General features: G+C 36.0%; 2 protein-coding genes across 7 annotated transcripts in view; one reads left to right on the forward strand and one right to left on the reverse strand.

The window, feature by feature from the left end:
* The window catches only part of TOP2B (DNA topoisomerase II beta), a 58,389-nt gene extending 47,199 nt beyond the window's left edge, over positions 1-11,190 (forward strand). For 4 of the 5 annotated variants that reach the window (XM_081933734.1, XM_081933735.1, XM_081933736.1 and 1 more), the window contains 7 exons: positions 2,790-2,948; positions 4,984-5,188; positions 5,585-5,661; positions 6,188-6,298; positions 6,682-6,804; positions 10,247-10,344; positions 10,724-11,190. In XM_081933734.1, the coding sequence (XP_081789860.1) occupies positions 2,790-2,948; positions 4,984-5,188; positions 5,585-5,661; positions 6,188-6,298; positions 6,682-6,804; positions 10,247-10,344; positions 10,724-10,882 (932 nt within the window). In that variant the 3' untranslated portion in view covers positions 10,883-11,190. Of the gene's footprint in view, positions 1-2,789; positions 2,949-4,983; positions 5,189-5,584; positions 5,662-6,187; positions 6,299-6,681; positions 6,805-7,401; positions 7,584-10,246; positions 10,345-10,723 lie in introns of all 5 variants that reach the window. The other variant, XR_014173638.1, reaches the window with a different exon arrangement.
* Positions 11,191-11,243: 53 nt separating this feature from the next.
* RARB (retinoic acid receptor beta) overlaps positions 11,244-25,622 on the reverse strand; it is a 114,791-nt gene continuing 100,412 nt past the window's right edge. Inside the window, exons 5-8 of one of the 2 annotated variants that reach the window (XM_081933739.1) lie at positions 22,094-22,270; positions 17,478-17,682; positions 15,911-16,069; positions 11,244-12,656 (exon numbers count right to left, since the gene is read on the reverse strand). In XM_081933739.1, the coding sequence (XP_081789865.1) occupies positions 12,460-12,656; positions 15,911-16,069; positions 17,478-17,682; positions 22,094-22,270 (738 nt within the window). In that variant the 3' untranslated portion in view covers positions 11,244-12,459. The remainder of the gene's footprint in view (positions 12,657-15,910; positions 16,070-17,477; positions 17,683-22,093; positions 22,271-25,622) is intronic. The other variant, XM_081933740.1, reaches the window with a different exon arrangement.

The raw sequence follows: 25,622 nt of genomic DNA on the forward strand, positions 1-25,622 counted from the left end.
AAAGAGTATTATCTTTTAGGAACTCTGTACAAAGTACATATTTGTATAGTCAGTTGCAACTTTAGCCAGAGGTAAAAGTGAACCATATTTTAATTTTAACCCAATCAGATAAATAAAACATATCACCAATGCCATTTAACATAATAGTAAAAAATTGTGCAGGATCCCCAAATTACAGGAGTTGCACTGACCAGTGATTTATCTGTTTAATGTGATCCACCAATACTATAGTTAAAATAGCATTAAGGAGTTGATTAACATGCATATGTGTTGAATCATAAACATGAAAGGCAATATGTAATTTTATTTAAAATTTTGCAGATCCTGATTTAATTTTTCCATCTCTGTTCAGTCATGTCCAATTCTTAGAGACTGTCTGGACAAGTCCCTGCCATTTTCTTAGCAAGGTTTTGGTTGCCATTGTCTTCTTCCTGGGACTAAGAAAGTGCCTGGTCACCCAGTGTGAAGTTTCCAAAGGATGACCTAATTAATTTACGAGCCTCGAGACAAAGTTCAAAAGAAATCCATTCATTTATTAGGATCAACATTTTGGCATGTTCTTCTGTGGAGCTGAAACTGATTTCTGCTTAATTGCGTTTGAACTTTACCCCTGAATCACCTCCCTTCTGTCTGTGTCATAAATCATATCCACCAACAAGGTGCTATGGCAGGCTATGAACATGCACATTTCACACACCAGCTGTAGGAATATGAGATCTGACTCTGACCAAAAGTATGCATGGAATTCTCCTCCCTTTTTCTTTGTTGACTTGATAGTAGTCATGGAAATGCTTTACAAGTTGGCACCCAGCTTATTTTGTGCCTAAGTCAGGATTACTGCCTCGTGGTTTCTAAACTGATGCCTTAACATTACACCAAATTGAATCTCTGATTTAGTTTAGCATAATGAAAAATCAGCTGGTGTCAGATAAAACTGGTGTTGACAGCAGATAAGGTGAGGATTGTATGAGTGGGTTCCACTTACAATCCAGAGCCAAACCGGTAGTGAAAATTGCCACAGGGTCACCAAACTAGTAGGATGGCAGGCTGTCCACACCCCCAAACCTGTTCTCCGGTCTCCCATGCCGTTACAGGCATGGTTTTTACTCGGTTTTTTATGTTCTGCACATGTGCAGAACAATTTTTCTTATGTGCGAGCAAAATGAGTGCATGCACACAAAACAGCGCACACAGCGAACTGGCAGTAACGCTGGCAGCAACCCATCCCTGCTACAATCCTGCTGAATAGACAAACGGAGATCAAGTAATAACTACTTAATATATTCTTGGGAGTGGATCATTTTACCAGCAGATCAAAGCTGCTGAGTGAGTAACTGAGTAACTGATTCTCTGCTTTTATATTAAGCTAAGTTACCATAATTCAAACACAGTGCTACATATCATCATGAGACCAAGAAATTCCATTGAAATATTGTGTCTGTGTGTGTATATAATGAAAAAATTATGCAAAAAATACAGTTCTTGAATTTTGCATTTTTATACTCAAAGTTGACATGCTAGTCTGCATGTTTTACACACACACACACACACAAACACACACACCGTATCATTTCTCAGCCTGCCCTGAAGAAGTATTTCATAAACTAGATTAGGAAAAAAATGAAATAAAAATCAATGTCTCTTCTTTAAATCACTTAAGATTTGCAGGTGATGTTGTTCTCTTCTCACAAGATCCAGAAGAGCTACAAAGACACATACAAGAGCTGCATGAAGCAGGAGAACTGTTTGGCTTAAAAATAAACCTGTAAACCTATGTTTAATACATTTACTAAAGAAAGATTTTTTTAATATCTGGAGAAGAACTAGATGTAGTAGGCCACTACATATATCTTGGCCAACAGATGATACAATAAATGTGTTTAAATGTGATTGGCAGGCATTCAGCAAGCTAAGCAGAACAACCTCCCCCTACGCCTGAAGAGAAAATTTTTCAATCAATGTGTGCTACTCTAACATATGCTGGTGAAATATGGAGACTAACCTCAATCGATACAAAAGCTACAAGAGGCACAAATGCCATGGAAATATACATGCTTGGCATTACAAGATATGATAGAAAGACCTGCACATGGATTACAGAACAAACAAATATATACAATATCAAGAGAATAAAAGAATTGAAATAGATATGGGCGGGTCACACAGCAAGAAGAACTGATGGCAGGTGGACCAAAGCAGTTATAGAATGGGTCCTACTTGATAAAAAGTAGACTTAAAACAAGATAAATTGACAACATCAGCAAGAATTATGGGCCCAATTGGCAAAATAAAGCTCAGGACCATATAGGAAAAGGCCTTCATCCTGCAGTGGATAGGCATTGGCTAAAATGATGGCGAATGAATATATATAGCATATACTTACAGATTCCTGTACTTATGACCACAATTGAGCCCAAAATTTCAATTCCAAGCAAGACAGTTTTGCCCCATTTTATAACCTTTCCTGCCACTGTTATTAAGTGAATCACTGCAGTTGTTAAATTAGTAACATGGTTGTTAAGTGAATCTGGCTTCCCAATTATAATAAATACATGCCAATTGTCATGTGGCTGAATTTTTTATTATGTGATCCTAGGGATGCTGCAATGCTCATAAGTGTGAAGTTACTTTTTTCAGTTCCAATGTAACTTCAAAAGAATGGTTATAAATCAAGGATTACCTGTATGTTATTAATTTCTATATCATTAATCTGGGAAGTTATCAACACTAAATGAGAGAAAATATAATGAAGATTATTTGTTACCCTGCTAATGTTTTGCTTGTTTTAGGTACTAGAGTAAGAAGAACACCATCTGCCACAAAGACTTCTGCAAAAAAAGTAAAGAAACGAAATCCATGGTCAGATGATGAAACAAAATCTGAAAGTGACTTGGAAGAAAATGACCCTGTGATTATTCCAAGAGATTCTTTACTTAGAAGAGCTGCAGGTAGCAATGCCACTATCTATAATGTAGCAAAATCGTTTAGTTTTATATTGTAAACAAGTTTTAATAATTGATCACTGTTCTGTTGTGCTTAATCATTAAATTATGTCAAAAAAGGCTTTTTTTCATGCTTTTGAAAATAGCTTTTGTGTTGTCAGATAAAATGTTTTCCTTCTGACATCCCTATCATGCAGATCATTGTTGTATACAATAATATTCTGTTTAAAATTATCTCAGTATCAGCTAAACTTTTCAGTAAATTTGCAGTGATGTGTTGCCCCTCATTGTATATATGAGTTGTTTTGAAACTGTTTTATCAGAAGGGTTTTTTTCGTGTCTCAACTTCAACAGTTCCATACGGCACACCTTTTAATAGACCTTTTCACCAGTTAAATTATTTAGCTGGAAACCTTTGTATTTTTTATATTTTAACTTGCTTTGTGGATTTTGTGGATTTGTCTATCTGTGGAATTGTCTTTTCCTGGTTACTTATGAGACCTAAAAGTCAATTATCTTTTGAATATTACCAAATTTACAATAGAAAAATAATCCAAATTTCTACACTTGCCATATCTACAGTTATCGTCTTTTGAATGTGTAAAAATTATGTAATCAAATTTGCCGAAAGTTGGCCTATTTAGTGTTCATTATAGTATTGATTTATTATTCAATGTTTATTGCCCTAGACCAGGGGTGGCGAACACGCGGCTCGCGAGCCGCATGCGGCTCCCGGCCAAAATAAATGAGGCTCTTTGCCTCTTATCATTATTTAGTATACTGTGGCTCGGATCGCGCACTCCCTTTCGGAAGCTGGGGAGGTCCTTTGCAGGCAGCTAGAACGGGCCGCCTGCAAAGGACTTCCCCAGACTTGCTTTGAGGAGCACGGGGCGACTGAGGCTAGTTGTGAAGCCCCAAAGCCCCCACCGCCACCGGAAGAACTGCTGCCACCTCCTCATCATCCTCCTCTAACAGGCAGCACTGCCGGATTTGCCGCCCGGTGCTGCGGCTGAGATGAAGCCGCCAAAGCTCCAGCCGGCATCTCCGCGCGTGGCAGCGGCGCCTCCCCTCCGCTCGGAGCAGCTGAGCTCAGTCAGCGCTGGGTTACCCCTGCCCCCTCCTCCTCCTCCGCCGTGCTTTTGAGGAGCCATGAGGCTGCAGGAGCCAGTAGGAAGGCGGGGGGGGAGCAGGGGAAAAAAAGCCTCATGGCTCCTCAAAAGCACGGAGGAGGGGGAGGGGGCAGAGGTAACCCAGCGCTGAGCTCAGGAGCAAATCTGGTGATTCTGTTGGAGGAGGAGGAGGAGGAGGTAGCAGCAGTTATTCTGGTGGCAACTCGTACTCGTCGGCATCTTCAGCAGAAGCCCTGCCCACAATGAAGAAAGCAAAGATGGAGCAGATCCACGCAGATGATGTCGCTGCAACATGACTGGAGGAGGAATTCTGGGAGTTGAAGTCCACAAGTGTTAAAGCTGTCAGGTTTGAAGACCCCTGGGGTTTTTTTTCCCTAAAGGGTTAGGGGTGCAAGGGTCTTGTAACTTGACAGCTTTAAGAGTTGCGTGCTTCAAATGCCAGAGTTTCTGAGCCAACATTTTGGTTGCTAAGCAGGAGCGTTGTTAAGTGATACTGATATTATATAACACTTTGAATTAAGCGGGTACCTTGAAGAAACATAACTTTGAGTTTCAAATAATACTGATTTCGTTGTTGTCTTAGGTGACATCTGTGAAAAAAATTCGGCTGCTCAGGGATGAAAATGTGCCGCTCAAACACTATACTTTTCTGCTCACATCGAAAAAAAATTAGAGGGAACATTGCTTCCGGGTCTGTTTTGGCAGGTCACTGCGTGGTGTGGCTCTCACAGTTTAAAATTTTGGCTCTTTTTGTCGAACTTGTTCGCCACCCCTGCCCTAGACTAATATGTTGCAAAAAGAATATGTTGCAATGCTATAGGTTTCACACAATTCTTCAAATGTTCATAGTATGAAATGTAAAATATAACATTTAACATAAAACAAAAATTGTGGTTGTGTCTACTTTCCAGCTGAAAGGCCCAAATACACCTTTGATTTCTCAGAAGAAGAAGATGCTGATGATGATGAAGATGCCAACAACAATAATGATCTTAATGAACTCAAAGTGAAAACATCTCCAAACATCAATGACAGAGAAGATGAATATGTGCCTTCAGATAGTCTTGAAAAGGATGAATATGATTTCTCTCCAATCAAAACAAAGCCTTCTCCAGAGTAAGTGTCCTAGGTTTGGGGTAGTATCTTATTAGTCTCTAACTAGCAGTATGAAGATTAACAAAATGAAAATTATTACATATCTGTAGGATGAGGTATATTTGCAGACATATTATGTATCTAAAGTGTCCTGTTAAATATATATTATTTGGAGTATGTGTATTTTTTGACTATTGAAGTGAGGTAACATATAGAAATGAAATATAACTAGCCATTTGATCATACTTTTTATGTATTATTATATATCATTACATAATTTCCTGTATAGGCTAATCTATGTATTATTATATACATTGTATTACAGTTCTGCATAAAATCAAATGCTTTTTTTGTGCAGTTTTTTTTAGGAGATTAGAAAGAGGAATTTTTAAAATAAAATTCTTTTTTTCATCATAGGAAGGTTTCCCAAGACAAAACTAATCAAGATTTTGGTAACCTGTTCACGTTTCCTTATTCTCGGAAAGCCAATATTGGTATGTATAAAATATATTAAATATTCAACTCAGTAGGCAATGCATTATTGAATAAGAAATATTTGCTTAAAATCCATTGTCACTAAAGGCTACCAAACCTCTTCTTGAATCTCAGAAAATACTCTTCCTGGGAAATATCCAAATGTTTAAAAATTTGGTACATAAGACACGTATGTTAAGATGATAAAAATATAAGTTCTTAATTCTTAATAAAACTCATTAGATGCCAGAAAATTGACTTCTGTTTTTGAAAATAAGTATTTATAAAATATGTTTATGTGAGATATTGCTAATTCTAAGGCAGAAGTGACACTATCATAAATAAATCAGAACAGTACTTTGTTGAGTACAATATCTTCACAAATTTTAGACATGCCTAAATTGAATGCCTTTTCAAATATTTTAAGCATCTTTGTTAACTTGTTAACTTGTGTTATGTCATTTTAATATGAAAAAATATTTATATTTAGTGTTTAGAAGGTAATTGTTGGCATGTATGGCATTAAAAACATTTTGTATTCTGTAGATACATCAAAATTTGACAGTGATGAGGAAGATTCAACACCAGTCTTTTCTTCATCTTTTATTCCAAAACAAACAGAGACACTTTCAAGTAAAACAGTTGTTACTAAAAAAGGCAAGTGTTTGAAATTTACTAGTTACATTTATTATTTTACTTTCTCTTCTAAATTTAATGCTCTTGATAATTAGCATAAAATATAAAATGTGATAACTTCATGTTTTAAGATGAGAACATGCTAAACATTGCTCCATTAAAACTTGTAGAGAGCCTATCTCTTCTGAAACGCTGGTATGGTACAGAAGTATAGGTACAGAATACAATTTAGCATATAAAAGAAGTCAATCTCTCTGTAATAGTTTTGAAAATACTGCCTGAGAAGTAGATTTAATTTTGTTAACACTTAATTTTGTCGGTGTATGGGACAGAGAAAAAAGAATTAGTAGAAATCTAATCTGTTGATGCTTCTGCAATTGATTATTTATTTACATAATTAACAGCAAAACTATCATCAGATATGCCTTCTAAGCTGAAAAGATCTCCTAAACCTAAGAAGATGGAACTAATAAACTCTGATTCAGAATCTGAATTTGGTATTCCAAAGAAGTCCATTGTTCCCAAAGGTAAAAAAGCTGAATTTATACTATCAAAAAAGCAAATATAGTTTTATTTTATTAAAGAATTCTTTAGTGTTCTCAGAAGAATGTAAAATCAATAATGAAAATAGACACAATAAAACGGAAAAAGTAATTCAAACTACCTATAATATAATACCAATAACCCAGTCCGCAATTAAAAACATTTCATTTAGTGTCTGTTTGAAGTTACAACAGCACTGAAAAAAGTGATTTATAACCATTATACCATTGTAGCATCCCCATGGTCATCTGATCAAAATTCAGGCCCTTCACTGAACTGTAGCAAGAATGGTCATAAAATGAGACAAACCTCACTTCACAACTGTCTCACTTAGCAACAGAAATTTTGGGCTCAATTGGGGTCATACGTCAAGAGCTATCTGTACAAAAACAATTCAAATGGCACATTTTGCAAAATGTAGCCATCCCAAATTGAGATGCAGAAAAGTAGGGAAGAAAATGGTAAGTGGGCACCTGTCTACCCTAGACAAGTCAAAATATCCAGGACCAGATGGATTACACCTCAAGGTTCTGAAGGAACTGGCAACTGAGATCTCAGAACCACTGAACTATATCTTTCAGAGATCCTGGAGCATCGGGGAACTGCCAGAGGACTGGAAAAGAGCTGATGTAGTTCCCATCTTCAAAAAAGGGAAAAAAATAGATCCAGGAAACTATAGACCTATCAGCCTAACCTCAATAGCAGAGAAGATTCTGGAAAAGATAATCAAGCAACAAATCAGCGAACATCTAGAAGCAAACAAGTAATAACCAAAATCCAATATGGGTTTGTCAAAAACAGATCATGCCAGACTAATCTTATTGCATTATTTGACAAAGTGACAAAATTAGTGGACAGTAGAATGCTGTCCATATAATTTACTTGGACTTCAGTAAGGCATTTAGTAATAGACCATAACCTACTACTAGATAAAGTAGAAAAATGTAGGTTAGATAACATCACCACCAGATGGATTCATAACAGGCTGACCAACCACACTCAATGTGTAGTCCTCAATGGAACTGCATCTGCATGGAGGGAAGTATGCAGTAGAATATGCCAAGACTCTGTTTTAGACCCAGTACTCTTCAACATCTTCATCAATTATTTGAACAAGGGGATAGATGGAGAACTCATCAAATTTGCAGATGACACCAAGCTGGCAGGAATAGCCAACACTCCAGAAGATAGGCTTAAGGTACAGAAGGATCTTGACAAACTTGAACATTGGGCACTATCTAATAAAATGAAATTCAATGGTGAAAAGAGTACAATTCTACATTTGGCAAGAAAAACAAAATACATAGGGACAGTATATGTGCTACCCTGCTCAATAGTAGTAGCTGTGAGAGGGATCTTGGAGTCCTAGTGGATAACCATTTAAATATGATCCAGCAGTGTGCGACAGCTGCCAAAAAAGCCAACACAATTCTAGGCTGCATAAACAAGACGGATAGAATCAAGATCATGTGAAGTGTTAATACCACCTTATAATGCCTTGGTAGGGCCACATTTGGAATACTACATCCAGTTTTGTCACCACAATGTAAAAAAGCTGTTGAGACTCTAGAAAGAGTGCAGAGAAGAGCAACAAAGATGATTATGGGACTGGAGGTTAAAACATATGAAGAACATTTGCAGGAACTGGGTATGTCTAGTTTAACGAAAAGAAGGACTAGGGGAGACATGATAGCAGTGTTCCAATATCTTAGGGGCTGCCACAAGGAAGAGGGAGTCAAGCTATTCTCCAAAGCAGCTGAGATTGGGACAAGAAACAATGGGTGGAGACTAATCGAGGAGGAAAGCAACTTAGAACTGAGGAGAAATTTCCTGACAGTTAGAACAATTAATCAGTGGGAAGTTATGGATACTCCAACACTGGAAGTTTTTGAGAAGATGTTGGAGAACCATTTGTCTGGAGTGGTGGTGGCTTTCCTGCCTAAGCAGTGTGTTGAACTAGAAGACCTCCAAGATCCCTTCCAACTTATTCTATTCTAAGTGCTTCTTGGCTATCCTTAATAGTCATAAAGGTTCATTCTGGAAGAATAATTCCATCAAGTATCTGGGCCTACTTCATCAGCTTGTTTTTTAGAAAGGAGTCACCCTAAATGCAGATTGCCTGAATCTGCTTTCTCTCAAAAGAACAAGAGATTAAAGTAGCTTGTGTTCCATAGCAACACATAACAATCCAGTAGCAACCACCAAAATACCCAGATCTTAATTTCTTGTCATGACAAAGATAAAGAAAATATGGAGGTCACTAGACAGATTTTTGACTCAATTTCAATTTGCGTAGTAATCTGTCAGTCAACAACTTCTACAGTATTCCATACTTACTGAAATTGTTGACTTTAGTCAAATTAAAATATGGAATACTTTACAGATATTTACAGATACTTTACAGATATTTTGCATGTGATAATAATACAACAATATCCCTACAGCCAGATCTTACAACTCTGGGTACAATTATAGTTATTGCAGAAATTGTAATTTCATCAATGTACTCTGGGCACCACTGAAAACAGTTATTTTCATGTTTAGAATTAAATCTACAAATTAATTCAGTCTGTAATGGGCGGAAATATGCAAAGCAGTTGAATGTTTGTCTTGTCTAAATTATCCATTTTTTATATTTTAACTTCTTACATATTAGCCAATTTGAACAAAATTTGATCAGATTCTTTAAATTTTGATGTCAAGGAAAAACCTGGGTTTCCTTCAGTGCACCAATGCTTAGAAACTCCAAGAAACCTTTGTAAGCATTTCTATAGGTAAAGTATAAAATTATAAAAGAAAAAGCAGAATTAAGAGACACAAAATAAAACTAGCTACGTATAACAACTAAAAGTTCAAACTATTTATTATTATTGAAGATCCAGGCAAGTTAAAAAAAAAACAGAACAGCAAATAATAGATTTTTGGGTACCAATTATGGTTTTAGCCAATCAGAAAAAAGGTGTTTCATGTAACTATTGGTTGCTATAGCATTTAAGAGATTTCGCTCTATATTTTAATCTATTAATATCCTATTAAGGATAGTGAGTTGGTACGTTTCAGTTTTTATTAATATAATTAAATTGGTATGCAAAATTTCTCAAGAATAAAAACATACAGCTTCTGTCTGTCATTTAATCAAGGACCTTGCTTTGAGAAATTGGGTGTAGTAACAAATAGAAAGGAATGTTGGTTCTATTGGATTAATTATTATATGGAAATAATAGTATTTAATAGTAATAGTAAATAATAGTAATTCCTCTAAACAATTTTATATTTAATGATTTCTCTTTAAAACTTTAAATTTTATCTGTTTACTATGGTTATGATGATTATGACATCCATTCAGTTGTATCATTCAGTTTTACCATTTATTATAGTAAAACATACAATGAACCGAGGTAGATTCTCCCTTTAATCTTTTCATAGGAAAAGGCAGGGGAGCGAAAAAAAGGAAAATATCTGGTTCTGAAAATGAAGGTGAATATAACCCTGGAAGAAAATCGCCCAAGTCAATTCCGAGCAAGGTAATTTAACAAACTGCTAAATACATTTAGAGGCTATTAATAGAAATAGAAATTAGACTTATATACCGCTTTACAGCCCTCTCTAAGCAGTTTACAGAGTCAGTCTATCATCCCCAACAATCTGGGTAATTTTACCCATTCGGAAGGTTGGAAGGCTGAGTCAACCTTGAGCCTGGTGAGATTTGAACTGCCAAATTGCAGGCAGCCGGCAGGCAACAGAAGTAGCCTGTAGTACTGCCACCGCTGTGCCTCTTAATGAAAGCATTGTAAATATTCATGGGTTAGCTTGCATAAATTGTTTTTTTAATTGCATCTTAATAGCTTTAAATGGCTACATAATTGACATCACCAGTAACTTTTAATAATTATTTTAAAACAGAAACTGAAGAAAACAGCCTTTGATCAGGATTCTGATGTAGACATTTTCCCATCTGACTTTGCTTCTGAAACAACTTCCAGGCCACGGACAGGTCGGGCAAGAAAAGAAGTGAAGTATTTTGCAGAGTCTGATGAAGATGATGATTTTCCTATGTTTTAATTAAGTGCTGAAAGAGCACACAAACTTCCAACAAATATCTTAGTTGTCCTTTTCTGTCGCAGACCTTTTGTACATTTGACTTATTTTATGTGATGTAATTGATGGTTTTTATTATTGTGTGTAGGCATTTTAACATTTTGTTCTTACACTTACAGTTTTATGCTCTTTTTTACTCATTGAAATGTCATGTGTCTGACCGGCTTGTAGAAATGTTCTAGAGAGCTGTGCAAAAAGCACACATTTTAATTGTCATGGTTGCAAACAGCAACTTTTTGAAATGAAGTTTAAACATTAAAAATATAAAACCATTTACTTGTGTATAGAGCTTTCTCTAAATAAATTTTCTTTATACAGGATCAAAATAAATATATTTTATTTTTTGCCAAGATAATTCATGGAAAAAGGTAAACAGCATATGAACATAGAAAGCATTGTTAAACAATCTCAATGTACAAACAGAGCCAGTGAAAGTACATCACAGATTTGCTAGAATATATAAAAAAAATCCACTAGTGCTTTAAATGAAACCTAAAAAAAAACCTGACACTTTAAAAAAGTGTAACAATTCTACCACATTTCCACTGTTTTATGGTGATTAGCAAGGTCATTGAGACAGATTCCATCATGTTTCAAGGTGTTCCAATACCAGTCCTGTGATGCCACAGACAGAATGATAGGACTGAGGAACACTTTCTCCAGAGTGTTTTTTTTCCCACTAGTGCCACCGATTCAGAGGTAGTGATTATGCCTGGTTATTATTTCACCAAGTTACCTAATAGCTTGTGAAAAAGTAAAATAACACTGTAAAGTGTTTTTGCCTTTAAGGCTATAAATGAAGTAAAATTTCGGTATTTCTAAAAGTAGAGAAGTCAATAAAGTAATAAACCCTTTGTATATATTTAAAGTGACATTAACAATAGAACAAATTATGTTCAAATAACTGAGCTGGCAGTTACACTCCCACAAAAGTTACTTCTGCTAATGCAGTGAAATTATTTATCTTTTGCTGGGAAATAAGTAATACACAGGTCTTTAAAAAGAGCAATGATAAGTTTTCATCCTAACTTAAGACTGTGTCTTTTAAAATGTTCTTATCCAGACAAGTATGTTATCCATTTCTAAGGGATGTCTTGGGCATTTCATGTACACATTTAAAAAGGGAAAGCATCAAACATCCAGGATAAAAAGTACATATTCATATATTTTATATGTATAAAGTCATCAGAAATGGTATAACCATGACTTTTAAACCTCCTCTTTGAGATCAATCTTGTCACTTGCAATTTTGGATATTCAAAAGAAGTAATAGCAACATATCAGTTTGTTTATTTCATGAAATCTCAGATTCAGAGCACAGTCCTACAAATGTAGAGAAGTAATGGAACTTACTCCATGTGTGTGAGCACGCAAGTGCGCGCTCGCACAAATACCTTCACACAATATAGATACATATGAACAATTCTTGGTCCTTTTGGGTTGTAGTGTCTGTAAAAGTCCAGAAAACAAGCAGCCGTAGAGAGAATATGCCATGTCATCCTTGTGCATCAAGAGTTAGGAATTTCATTAGAGAAAATGTCTTACTGCACCAAAGGAGACTGAGTGACACTGTTATTATCTACCAAGCTTGGGGAAATACTTGGACTGTGCTCTGCTGTGGTCACTGTTGAGTTTGGTGTCAATGATTCATGTCCTTCTGAGTTCTCCAACATTTCCTGGATAAGAGGTGGCATAGATCCAGGGATCTCCATTTTCAGTGTAATAACACGTTCAGCACCTTGTGAATTGTTTAGCAAAGGGAAAAAGAAATGTAAAAACTTAGTATGTTGGAATTTTTTGCAGTCATACTTCACTTCTCTCAAGAGGACAAGAAATGTATGTAATGTTAATACTAATATATAGAATAATCCATTTATTAAATGGATTATTGCAAGAAACCATGTCTACATTTGGGTAACAGCAATAGGAAAACTATTTAGGTGTTTGAGTAGAGTGTTTCCTATCTATTCAGAGCTGGTAACTAGGAAAAAGAATCAATTAACAATTATAAGATAGAGATTTTATAAACAGAAAAATGACCAAAATTTAGAGAATGGATTATAGGGCTGCCTTGCTTCTTTGGATATCTGCAAAACTAAAAAGTACTATTTAGATGCATTGTTTGGATGGCCACATAAACAAGCTGCATCTGGATTCTTATGTGCAAAGTCTTAAAATTATTGTTAAGGAGCAAGAAATCAAAAGTTTATTCAAAATATGATAAAATCATAGCTGTGTATTTTTAAACGGAGTGCCATATTTGAGAAACTATTAAACCATATGATAAAAAGCTAAAAAAAAAGCTTAAAAAATTACAGAGAAATCCTATAATGTGAAAGACGACAATTTCCAAGATGAAATAACATGTTTCAAAACATGGTGTCTTGAAAATCAGGATTTAGAGAAATTGTCTATGTAGCAGTTCTTTGGAATTTTTAAAAAAATTTCATTGGTAATTTTAAAAAGTCATGCAGTCATTCAGAACATTCAATTTTTTTTTCTATTTGATAAACTGCAATGGTTCATTTTAACTAGCAGAAAAGTACTTCTGTTGAATTCAATTAATCTTAACAGGCCTGCCAATAAAATGGATCATCTTAGCAAAAATATGGCAAAAAACTTTTGTTTACATACCAGTTTATTCTAAAAGATATGATTATTAAAATGTTGAATTCATAACTGCCTAAATTTCAAGGAAAATCAAATATACCCACTTATGGTCATATGTTTCAACTTAAAGGCACAAGTTATGAAAAAAAAACATGTTCTGGTTAAGATGTGACACTTAACATTTGCACATTAAGTGAACCAGGGTTATCTCTTTTAAAAGGGGGGTACAGCTTTGACTAAGCAGGCAGAGTTGCCATTTTTATATTTTGAGCTTCCATATGAACACTTCAGAAGTCTTTGATTTTTTTTTCATGAGATAATGGTATTCCTCAGCCAGTATAGTAGATTTAGCAATATCTATTACTGACTAACATATCTTTATATCTCTGGTAGCTCATCATATCAGAAGTCTGAATCTGATGTGTCCATTAACCATTTTTTTCCAGCCATCTCAACAACTCTGAAAGAAGTTGCTAATTCATTTTCCTACTTAAATCTTTTCGTTTTACCATTATTTAAAAAAAAATCTTCTGATCATGCAATCAGAATGAGAGGCATTACAATCTTAGCCAGGTAGGCAGGATCTAAAAAGATCTTGACAAACTTGAACAATGGATCCTATCCAACAAAATGAATTTTAATGTGAAAAAAAGGAAAGTTTTACATTTAGACAGGAAAAATCAAAGTTGTAAATACAGATTAGGTGAGACTGGCTCAAAAACAGTAACTATGAGAGGGACCTTGGAGTCTTAGTGGATGATCTCTTGAATATGAGCCAGCAGTGTTCAGCAGCAGCCCAAAAGGTTAATACAATCCTGGGTTGTACAAATAGACATAGAATCAAGATCACTTGAAGTATTAAGTACCACTTTATAAAACCCTAGTTACACCATACCTAGAATACTGCAACCAATTTTAATCATCATACTACAAAAAAAAGATGTTGAGACTTTGGAAAAAGTTCAGAGAACAGCAATTAAGATGATCAAAGGCCTGGAGACTAAATGGCTGCAGGATTTGGGTTTGGCTAATCTAAAGAAAAGAAGATTAGGGGCAACATGATAGCAGTATTCTAATATTTGAGGGACTGCCACAAAGAAGAGAGAGTCAAATTATTCTACAAAGCACTAGAGGGCAGGACAAGAAACAATGGTTGGAAACTAACCAAAGGGATAAGCAACCTAGAATTAAGGAGAAACTTCCTAACAGTGAGGACAATTAATCAGTTTGCCTTCAGAAATTGAGGGGGCTCCATCCCTGGAGGTGTTTAAGAAGAGACTGGGCAGTCACTTGTCTGAGATTGTATAGGTTCCCCTGCTTGAGCAGGGGGCTGGACTAGAAGACCTCCAGGTACCCTTCTAGTCTATTCTATTCTGTTCCTGGACACAGGAGACTGCAGTGTGTTGCCGCTGCCAAAAGGCCAAAGCAGTCCTAGGTTACATTAATAGAGTCAAGTTCACATTATGTGTCAATACCACACTATAATGCCTTGATAAGACTACGCTTGAAACACTGTATCCAGTTTTAGTCACCATGCTGTAAAAAAGATGTTAACACTCTAGAAAGAGTACACAGAAGAACATTGGAGGCTAAAACATAAAGAATGGTTGATGGCATTAGGTATGTCTAGTTTAATGAAAAGAAGGACTAAGATGACCTGACAGCAGTTCTCTTTACCTGGCTCCTTACATTTAATCCTAAAATTACTACTTAACTTAAAAAAATGATTCTGCAATGATAACTTTTTGTTATTGATGAGCTCATCATGATTATGTAAATCAGAAATTTACATAACTCAAGTTCAGGATCAATATTTTGTTCTCATTAAGGAAACTGAATTTATGCAAACATAAGGATATCTAAGGGATTGTCATAAAGAAGAAGGAGTCAATCTATTCTTCAAAGCACCTGAAGGCAGGACAAGAAGCAATGAATGGAAACTAATCAAGGAGAGAAGAACTAAGGAGAAATTTCCTGATAGAACAATCAGTGGAACAACTTCTCTCTGATAGTTGTGGATGCTGGAAGTTTTAAAGAAGAGATTGGATAAACATTTGTCTGAAATGGTATCCAACTGGCAGCCTATGAGCCAGATGCATCATACCCTGGCCATACCCACCCCAGCTCCATGAAGGGAAAAAACATCACAATATATCACGTGATGCAATGTGACGCAGCGAGTTTGACACCCATGATATAGAATTTCCTGCCTGAACAGGAAAGACATAGATCCCTTCCAACTGTTATTCTGTAAAAGGTACTAATGCCTTTCTTAAAATGTACTTCTGTAACTCTTTTAGCATTAACCAGCTGGGTCAACAATTGCAATTGTCAACAATCTCCTGTTGACAATCATCTTCCTTAAAAAGTTATCAAACTTACCTTTTGCACTGATACTGCGCAGATCTGTGATTTTCATTAAGATCTTTGGAAACATATGAGGTTTGCTGGGTCTTCTTTTTCGGATGTATATTTTGAGAGCTTCTAGTAATGGCTCCTGTAGTTCATCTATTTTTGTTGGTTCTTCGAGGTCCTGGCGGTCTGAGAAAGTATAATTGTTAAATGTCTGTACCCAAACATCAAACCGTTATAAACACATGCTATGATGACTTCCTATTTTCCTTTGTTATTACTTTCCTTTGTGCTAAAGATTTGTTTTTAAAAAATCAATTCCTACTTGTCATCCCTGTGGTAACATTCTTTGCACAACTTGTTTTTTTCTAACTGATGAGATTGCAACTGATGAACTATTTTATTTCCTCTTTTCAAGCTGTAGACCATTGCACTGCCAAAAGTAAATATTTATATAAATTCCAATATGAAGTATCCATAAAATTTTAATTTGTAAAACAGTAATATAAAACAACAACATAAATTTCAAAGATTAATGTAACGTATATTCTTTCTTTTCTTTTTTATATTTTTTTCTTTTCTTTTTTATATTTTGCCCTGATCCCAGAGCAATATTGCCTTTGGATGCCAGTAGGTGTCAGCAAAAGATTAAAGGAAAGCTGGATCTATTGCTTTCCTCCATTCATATTAAACACTGAAAATTGTTGCTAATGCTTCCTTCTTAATGTATCTATCACAAGATTTTGTCTGAAGGAATATATGAAGAAATATTTTAATTTTGGCTGTGCTTTCCTCCAATTTTTTCCTACATCCAAACATTTTTAAGTACTGGCCATAGCAATCCAATTTTGATTACAGTTAGTTTTATCTCAAGGCATTTCAATACCACCTTCTTTCTTTCTAATCCCTTTACACAGAATTCTCTGTTTCACCATTACCATATCATGACCCCCTATTCTCTTTTTCTTCAGCTACCACCAGATTTCATCTCTTGAGTTTAGAACATTAAGAAGCTAAAACAAATAGAAAAACATGACATATAGCCTGATTACTTGAGGGACTACCTATCTCCCCACTGTATGCAGCCAGGCAAATCAATTCAGGTTCCTTCAATTAAGAAGTGCTATGTATCCGGACTCTGGAAGAATGCCTTCTCTTGATGTATTTACCCCTGCAGAACTGAACAGTCCCCATCCTACTAATGTTTCAAGAGACTAGAACATCTGGCACTTATCCAAGCCTTTGGTGGGGATGATTGAAGCTTCTTTTTAACTTAGGTAGGTTTCCTCTATTAACCAGTTGATTATTCTACCACTACCCATTTTTGTTTCTTGTTGTTTTTACTGTCATGTTTTAAATATGTTCCAAACTGCGAAGTCGCTGAGAATTAGGAAGCATATAAATTGAATATATTTTAGCAATAAGGCTTTCTCAATATCTGATCTTAGTAAGACAGGAAATATCCTGCAATAGCTAGCAAACTTCCTCCTGCTTCCATGTTAACTGCATCAAAAATTAAAATCCTATTGGCAAAATCTGGAGCAATGATAGCCTAATCAACCTATTCCACAATTAAGCTCATGTCATTCAAACACACCTCCACAAATTAAGCAGATGGCACTAAGTAGGCCAGTTTCAGTGTCATCCATTTCCAACGGCAGAAGCTGATTGGCAAATGTGAACACAAGATCTGTCAGGGGACCAAATCCAGCATTATGCATCTGAGTTCGGTTTAGCGTAAGGCCATCAGAAAATGTCATTGTGTCTTGTTCGGGGGTGTATCTTGTGCAAATTCGAAGGATCTGGGAAGGAAGGATGGAAAGGAAGAAAGAAAAACTATGTCAATTCAGGAAGGTTAAAAATGATGAGTTTTGGAAATAATCGTTACAGTTATTGCCTCCATCAATGGGTTTGACTAGACCAAAATCTCTCTCTACAATTTTGGAACCACCACTTAAATAAATTACTTTTTAAAAATCCAACAGTGTACATCTTATGCCATCAAATACTAAATGTTAACTCAGAACTTAAGACTCAAGTATTGTGTTCCCCCAGAAATACTCATTTGAAGCAAAATAATTTAGGTGTTTTAGGCCAAATGCTCATTTTTTCTCTCTAACTTTTCTATATAACAATTGTTTTAATATGTATCACATATGTCTTAATAAGAGGTAAAAATTCTCTGTCTGCCATTATTGAAATATTTCTTTCAAGTCAAGAAAGGGAAGGCGATGTACCATAGACTACAATGGAGTGCCCCTGTCCATTCAGGGTTGAAATTGATCAAGGTTTGTTCTCTCTGTTGGTTTATTAAATGTTTTTGTCACCCATCTTGCAGCAACTGTGGATGGTTTACAAACATCAAAATGAAACCATAAATACATATAAAATCATATAAAATCACAATAAAGTTGTAATAAAAATACAGGTAAAATAATATTATTAAGCAGAAAACAAAATACTGCAATGAATTTAATTTATAGCAAAGCATATCCTGATTGAATGTTAGAGAAATCTTTCCAACAGTAAGAGCAGTTCAACTCTAATCCTAATAACCAAGGAAATAGTCTACCTCCTATTGTATTCAAGTGGAAACTAGTCAGCTTTCTGTTGTGTTCTGTTCTGGATTCCTTGCAGGAGAAGTCTCAAAACTCAGCAACTTTAAGAACACCCAAAATTCCCCAGCCAGTTGAAGTCCACAAGTCTTAAAGTTGCCTTACAGAACAGGATTTGGAGTTGAAGATCCAGATTGCTCATTCTAATTTTGAAAACTCTAAGAATCTTGCTAAAATTTATATGAAAAATCATACTGATGCTGGAATTTGACGGCTTGAAATCTTAGTCCTCTCAGAATAACAGAACAGAATAACAGGGCTGTTATTGAAGGTCTTCTGGTCAAACCCCTGCTCAAGCAGAAAACCCTATAATATTTCAGACAAATGGTTGTCCAATCTCTTAAAAACCTCCAATGTTGGAACATCCACAAGTCACTGAAGTCATTCCACTAATTAACTATCTAACTATCAGGAAATTTCTCCTCAGTTCTAGTTTGTTTACTGTCAGAGATTTTACAGTATCCTTGCCCAGGAATAGGGTGGAAATGGAGATTTTACAGTATCCTTCTCCCAGGAGTGGGGAGGGAATGAGGATTTGGCAATATTGTTCCTCTGCCATGTCCACCAAGCCACTCCCACCAAGCCACGCCACACCCACCAAGCTACGGCCATAGAACCGGTAGTAAATATTTTTGAATCCCACCATTGGTACGGGTGAATTGAGGGAGTGTGGGGCTGTGGTGTGCCCCCCCCCACCCCATTTTTGGTCCCAGGCAGCTTCAGAGAGGCCTGCTAGGCCCAAATGTGGAACAGGGGTGTGTGGCACTCTCCCCCACAGCCAGTTTTTTATCCCATGAGGCTTCAGGGAGGCCTGCTAGGCCCAAAACAGAGCACAGGGGTGTGGCCTTCTCCGCAGCCTGTTTTTGGTCCCAGGATGTTTCAAGGAGGCCTGTTAGACTAAAATGGGGCACCGTGGGAATGTGCATGCACTGGGGAGGGGCGTGTCCGGCAGGGGGTCACACATTCATCGTATTATGGGTATGGGCACGCACACTTTCGACACGTGACAGCAAAAGGGTTAGCCATCACTGTGCTATAGTATACACTGTCAACTGTGACACTTCTATAGAGAGGTGTGTGCCTTTCAAAATAATATCCAATCAATTTAATTTACCACAGGTTGACTCCATTCAAAATGTAGAAGCATGTCAGCAACAATCAAGAGAAATGGGAGGCACTAAAGCTAAATTTCAAGTGTCAAAGGTCTGAATACTTATGCCAATGTGGTATTTCAGTTTTTCCTTTTTAATAAATTTACAGACATTTCTAAAATTCTGTTTCACTTCGTCATTATGGAGTACTGAATGTAGATTAATGAGAAAAAAATGAATTTCAACAACTGTAGAATAAAGCCACACAACAAAATTGACAAAAGTGAAGCAGGTCTGAATACTTTCTGAATGCACTTTATCTGTAATCAAGAGTAATCTTTCATCTTTAGAGAAAGTCCTGCAAGAAAGAATTCTATCATAATTAATCCCATAATGCAGAAGTGGACAATTTGAACCCCTAGTTTGAAAGAGGACCATAGTTTCATTTCATTTGGGTTTTTTTGGCCTGATAGCAATCAATTCAGCCTTCTCAGCAAGCAGAAGAGAGATAGGGCAGTGGAAGAGAAAACAAGCATAGAAAGAAGAAAAAGAGAGAAAAAGGAGTGATCTGAAGAGCATGAAGCAGGGGTGTCAAACTTGCATCATCAAGGCATCATCACATGATGTACCGGGACTTTTTCCCCTTCGCTAAACTGGGCGGGGGTGGGGCTAGCACGTGATGCATCTGCCCCCACAAGTTTGACATCCCTGGTGTAAAACGATGTTGCACCTACCTAACTACTTCTACTTTTGGCCCCACCCAAACAGTGAGAACATAAAGGATCACATGATGATCAGATATACACAAGAGAAATGTCTCCATTCCTCCAGAGAATAAAGTTGTGCAAAATGCTAAAGATGACACATATCTATATGAGATATTACCATCTGTGCCAAAAGCTTGGTCCAATCCTGTCTTGGATCCAGAAAGGTTCTTGAAGCAAAGGAAGATTATAGAAGATTATATCTGGCTGCTGATACATTTTCCAGGAAAATAGCAAGAAGCCTCTTAAGAGTGAAAAGTTGGAGAGACGTTAAGCTAAGAAAACTCCCTCTTATCTTTTTTTAAAAGAGCCATACCAGCAGTAATATAGTAACCATTTATTAAGCTATTCTGCCTCTCAACTGCAGTTCAACTTCCTTCTCAGAATTCTTCATCAGGTATGCTTGGAACTATGCCAGATTTTATAATTCATAGCATTACTTCACTGTTATGTTACAGCAGCATTAACTTTGGCAGGCAAGTAATTGACAATAGATGGGTCTGTCTTGAAGAAAGAGCATACACAATAAAAAGAAGACTAACAAATGTGAAAGCCTAGGCGAAAAAGGACTCTTCTACGTGCATCTTTGAGGTGCACGCTAATCTCCTCTTGCCTCTTTTCTTCTCATCATCTTGTAGTAGTGGTAGTAGAACTTGCAAGAAAAGGAAAAGAAGCTACAGTACTTACCATATTTCCCTCCCTAGGATTTTGTTTGAAGTTTTCAACCAAACTTTATAGGTTTCTGGTAACGTAATATTAATTATTTTAGTGGGCAATATTCCTATACAAACCAAACTTCAAATCTACTTAACAAGAGGCAAGACAGGTATTGGCGAATTAGTTCTGTATTACTTACTTTACCCTAAAGCAAAGATAGGGAAGGGTATGGTCCTTCAATTGTTGCTGTTCACCATAGGCTATACTGGCTAGAGCTAATGATATTAAGGAACATCTGCAGGGCCACAGATTCTCCATTCTGTCCTTAAAAAATGATTAATCACATGCACATGAACTCTCACAACATTTACTAGGAATCACAAATTAATAGGATAAACTTTAAAAAAGGAAACATTTTGGATCTTAGTGCTACAAATTCTGAACAGAAAAACTATATTCTTCAGTTTCGCAATACTTATCTTTCTGATCCTTTTGTTTATCTCTAATCATGGGAGAAGAAAGGCATTCAGTTTCAATTTCCAATTGTTTAAAATTGACAGTCTCTCTCCTTAGAACTTGTTTAGATAGATACAGGAAAATTGGGAATTGGCTAGTTACAGCTCTTTTGAGCACCTTTTGTTTCCTAGAGCAAGTTATGAGAAATACCATTAACTGCAAGAACTTATTTTAGTGTGAAGCAGGTTCCCTGCCTCAAATGAGTATTCTCTCTCTCTCCCTCCCTCCCTTCACACACACATATTCTCACATACAAACAGCAATGCTGTAATATGAATCAAAGTGACAGCCTTCTTTGTTCCCAAGAATGCCTCTGCTTCATTTAAAAGTGTGCTTGCCTGACTATGCTGGAGTGAATGGGGATGAATATGAAGAAGCTAGAGAAAACAGTAGAAATATTATTGCTAGCTTGTTTGCTCTATAAAAATGCAAACATTTCCATGGCACATCCCCAAAGGTTGTTGTGCCTGTTATCTTTCTATTACCAGTATTAATCAGCAAGATTCCCTGAATATACTGATTATTGGAAGCAAAAGTGAACAGAATACTGTAAAGAGACAAGTTACATACCAAAATGTCCAAGCAAGCAGCCTTAAGTAGTGTGATCTGGTCTGCAATTGTCAAACTTGTGAAACCAGGCAATCGTTTTGCAAATTCCACTATTTTAATAATGCACTTTGTTGCAAGTTCACTGAATTTGTCCCAAAGCCCAAGGTCCAGACGAACTCTATGGTCCGCACTAGAGTTCTAAAAAGAACAAAATGAATCAATTGCTATGACAAAATGTAGTTGAATCAAAAACCCTCTAAAAGAAATGTATCTTAACAATTTCAATATGTTTTTCAATCTTGTCTAGTCTTTCCTTACATACTTTTCTTGTGCTTATGATTAAAGGCTATATCTGTTCAATGGGTAAAATAAATGACAGTATTTCTAAAGGTTGCAGATCTTCTTTTCTCATTTGGTATACAGTGTTTACACTGAAATCCCACCCTTCACTGTCAGAACCGAGGAATTAAGTATGTGTAACTAGAAGAATGGTTTCCATGTGTGGGAAAAAGAGCTTCCTTTTGCAGAGTACACTTTCCATGCAATGTGACCTCTTTCAACATGCTTATAGGTTCAGCAAATTAGTAGTTCAAGTTAGCCTTTCTTCTCTATGGCTCAAAAAGCTTTTACATCTCTGGAAAAAAAATATTATGAACAAAAGAAGAACCATTTATTAGACAGAAGAAAACAATTAGGAATTCCTTTTCCTTTCTCCTTGCCAAATATGGCATTTGATAATAGTCTCTTCTACCTTGGGTTCAAAATTCTTCATCTACAAACAGTTGTTCACTGAGAAAATATATGCTAGATCTCTACATAGTACTATGCATATGTTGGTGCAAGTTGTACCAGTTGAATTTAATCAAAGATGCATAACCACCAGAGAGGGAGAGCATAGTAAAGACACATCTCCCCAAGCGGTTGAGACTAGAACAAAAGCCAAATCTGATTTATACACATTAATTGTAATGAAAATTAAATCAAGTAATCAGAGTTACTAGAGTTATTCTCTAATATATCTTTCCATTTGATTAGATTAAAGTATACAATTTGACAATAAGCTCTGAGAAGGCTCTAGCAGTCACCGGCAAGCTATATAAACTATATTGCCCTAGAGCTCAGTCTGCATTATAAATGTTGAAAAATTGGGTAATATTATGCAAAATTGGGTAATATGCAATAAGCAGCATCTTATGAAGAATATTACAGTTTTGTCTTCTATCTAGATATTGTCTGCACCTGCAAAATAAAAAATGGAATAGCTTCTAAATTTGACTAAAGTCAGTTAAAACAAAAACATATTCTTTCCAAAAATGAATTATTATGGAAATGAACCTGAGTAGGGAGGAACAGATACAACCAAACTGTTAGAACAGGAAGTACAATATCACTGAACTATATTCTCAGGGGTTCAAGACAGCAGGGAAGGATGTCGGGATAGTACTGAGGTCAAGTAACTACTCCTAAAATGCAGCAAGATATTCCTTTCTATCATTTCCAGTTCGATATAGACCAATGGTCCCAACCTTTGTGGCCCAAGGGACCAGTTTCATGGAAGAAAACTTTTCCACAGACTGGGGGGGGGGGAGTTTTCTCACTTGGCTTCCACTCACCTCCAGCTATGCAGCCAAGTATGTATGTGGCTCAGAGATTGTGGACTTTTGATATAGAGCATTCAATGTAGTGAAAGATTAGGAATGTCACAACGGCCCCTTAGAGACAGGACATGATTGGCACAGGAGTGCACCAATTACAAATATATGAAGAATAAAAATAGTGATCAGACTGAGGTTTGAAAAACTTGGAAAAGATACAAATACAACTAATGATGAACCACAATCTGAGATGCAAGAATTATTTTAAAACACACAGAAATTTTCTATATTTGTTCTGTTTTACATTCTGGTTATATATAAACTCCTTTTCTGTGTGTTTATTTTTCTATATTCCTTATGCTGATCTTTTGACCATAACAATAAACTACATGCATTGCATTTCACTAAGGTAAATTAAGAAGAGAATCCATGTCTGAGCTATCTCTTTCTTCCTCAATTTGTCATATGCAGGAAACACAGATGACATCTATCCAGAAGGTAAAATAAAACAGTACTAAACACTTCCGTACTTCACATCTACAGTATCCTACATATATTGTGCAGAGAATTAAATTCCAATGTTGGATCTTATCCAGCAGATTATATTCTAGAGCTGCAACATGAGACACTGGGGTGGGGGGCTTTAATAGATTTTGTTTTGATGACTTCATACATTCCCTTTTAAAGATTCTGCATCCTATAAGTATAAAGATTTACTTTATATCCTCAAGGACGTTGATGAAATGCCACACATGGGGGATTGGGAAGATGGGAGAGATAAAATCAAGATATGTAGTGATTTGGGCTGTAATTAAATACAATAGTCAGTTTATATCCATTTTCCTAGAAAAGTGGCAACGTAGACATGAACACATCACAGCCTAGAGCTTGAAATTTATTCCACAGTAGGGCATCCATCTGGAAATAAGTTGTTGCATGAAACCAGCAAGTATGAATGAAATTTTCAGCTGGATCTTCCCAGCTCTCTTTATCATGCTTCCCCACCACCCATGCAAGAAAGTTAGATGCATCTGTGTCTCACCCAATGACTAACAGCTCTAAAAAAGCATAAATCTAATTTGACTATTATGCAAACTGAAGAGAAAAGGCCATGAATAAAGAACAAAGTTACCTTGTTGCTTTACTGCCCTGCTAAGTCAAGAGAGACTCCAACTGAAAATGGCTAGATGTGCCATAACTATGGGAACTTTAGCCAGAAAGCATTTGTGGCTTTCATTTGGTAATGGGCATTTAAAAGTATCTCTAGAAATATAGTTTTAGCAATTTCCCTCCATACCAAATGATAAAATCAAGTCAGCAATGACATGCCAGCCAAGTAATAAGACAGGAATAAAGCTGGAAAGCACTTTAGTTCTGTTTTTATCAGTAAAAATGGACAAGCCTGTTGTACTGCCATTTGATATTTAGATTTTTTTTTTAATTTTAAGTTTTCATTTAAGCGGTGTCATTGAGTGTTTTTGCCACTATTTGCTGCACCTCTTACTAAAAAGAGAAAGATATAGAGATCACAAAAAATAAAACAACACAAAGAAAAAAAAGATCTTTCTTTATTTTCAGATTTTTAAAACATTGCCTTTATTACTTTATATGTAACTCAAAGCAGTAAACATACATAAAGTCCTTCCCCTTATTTATTTAATTTTTTTGCACAACAACCCTATGAGATAAGTTGATCGGAGGGAATGAATGGTCCAAAGTCACCCAGCCAGCTTTAATGACTAAGACAGGACTAGAACGCACAGTTTCCTGGTTTCTAATTTGGTACATTAACCATTAGACCAAACTGGCTTTTGTTTTTACTGATTTCCACTTGCCCAACGAAACAAACGGAAATTTAGATTAAGAGCAGATGAAAATTTTTGAATCTGTAAGCCGAGCCTGAGCAGCCTTTTTTAAACTGACTAATGATTTGCTGGGAATAGTATGATCAGTAG

Source organism: Natrix helvetica (assembly GCF_964273705.1).
Source record: "Natrix helvetica genome assembly, chromosome: Z".
NCBI lineage: Eukaryota > Metazoa > Chordata > Lepidosauria > Squamata > Natricidae > Natrix > Natrix helvetica.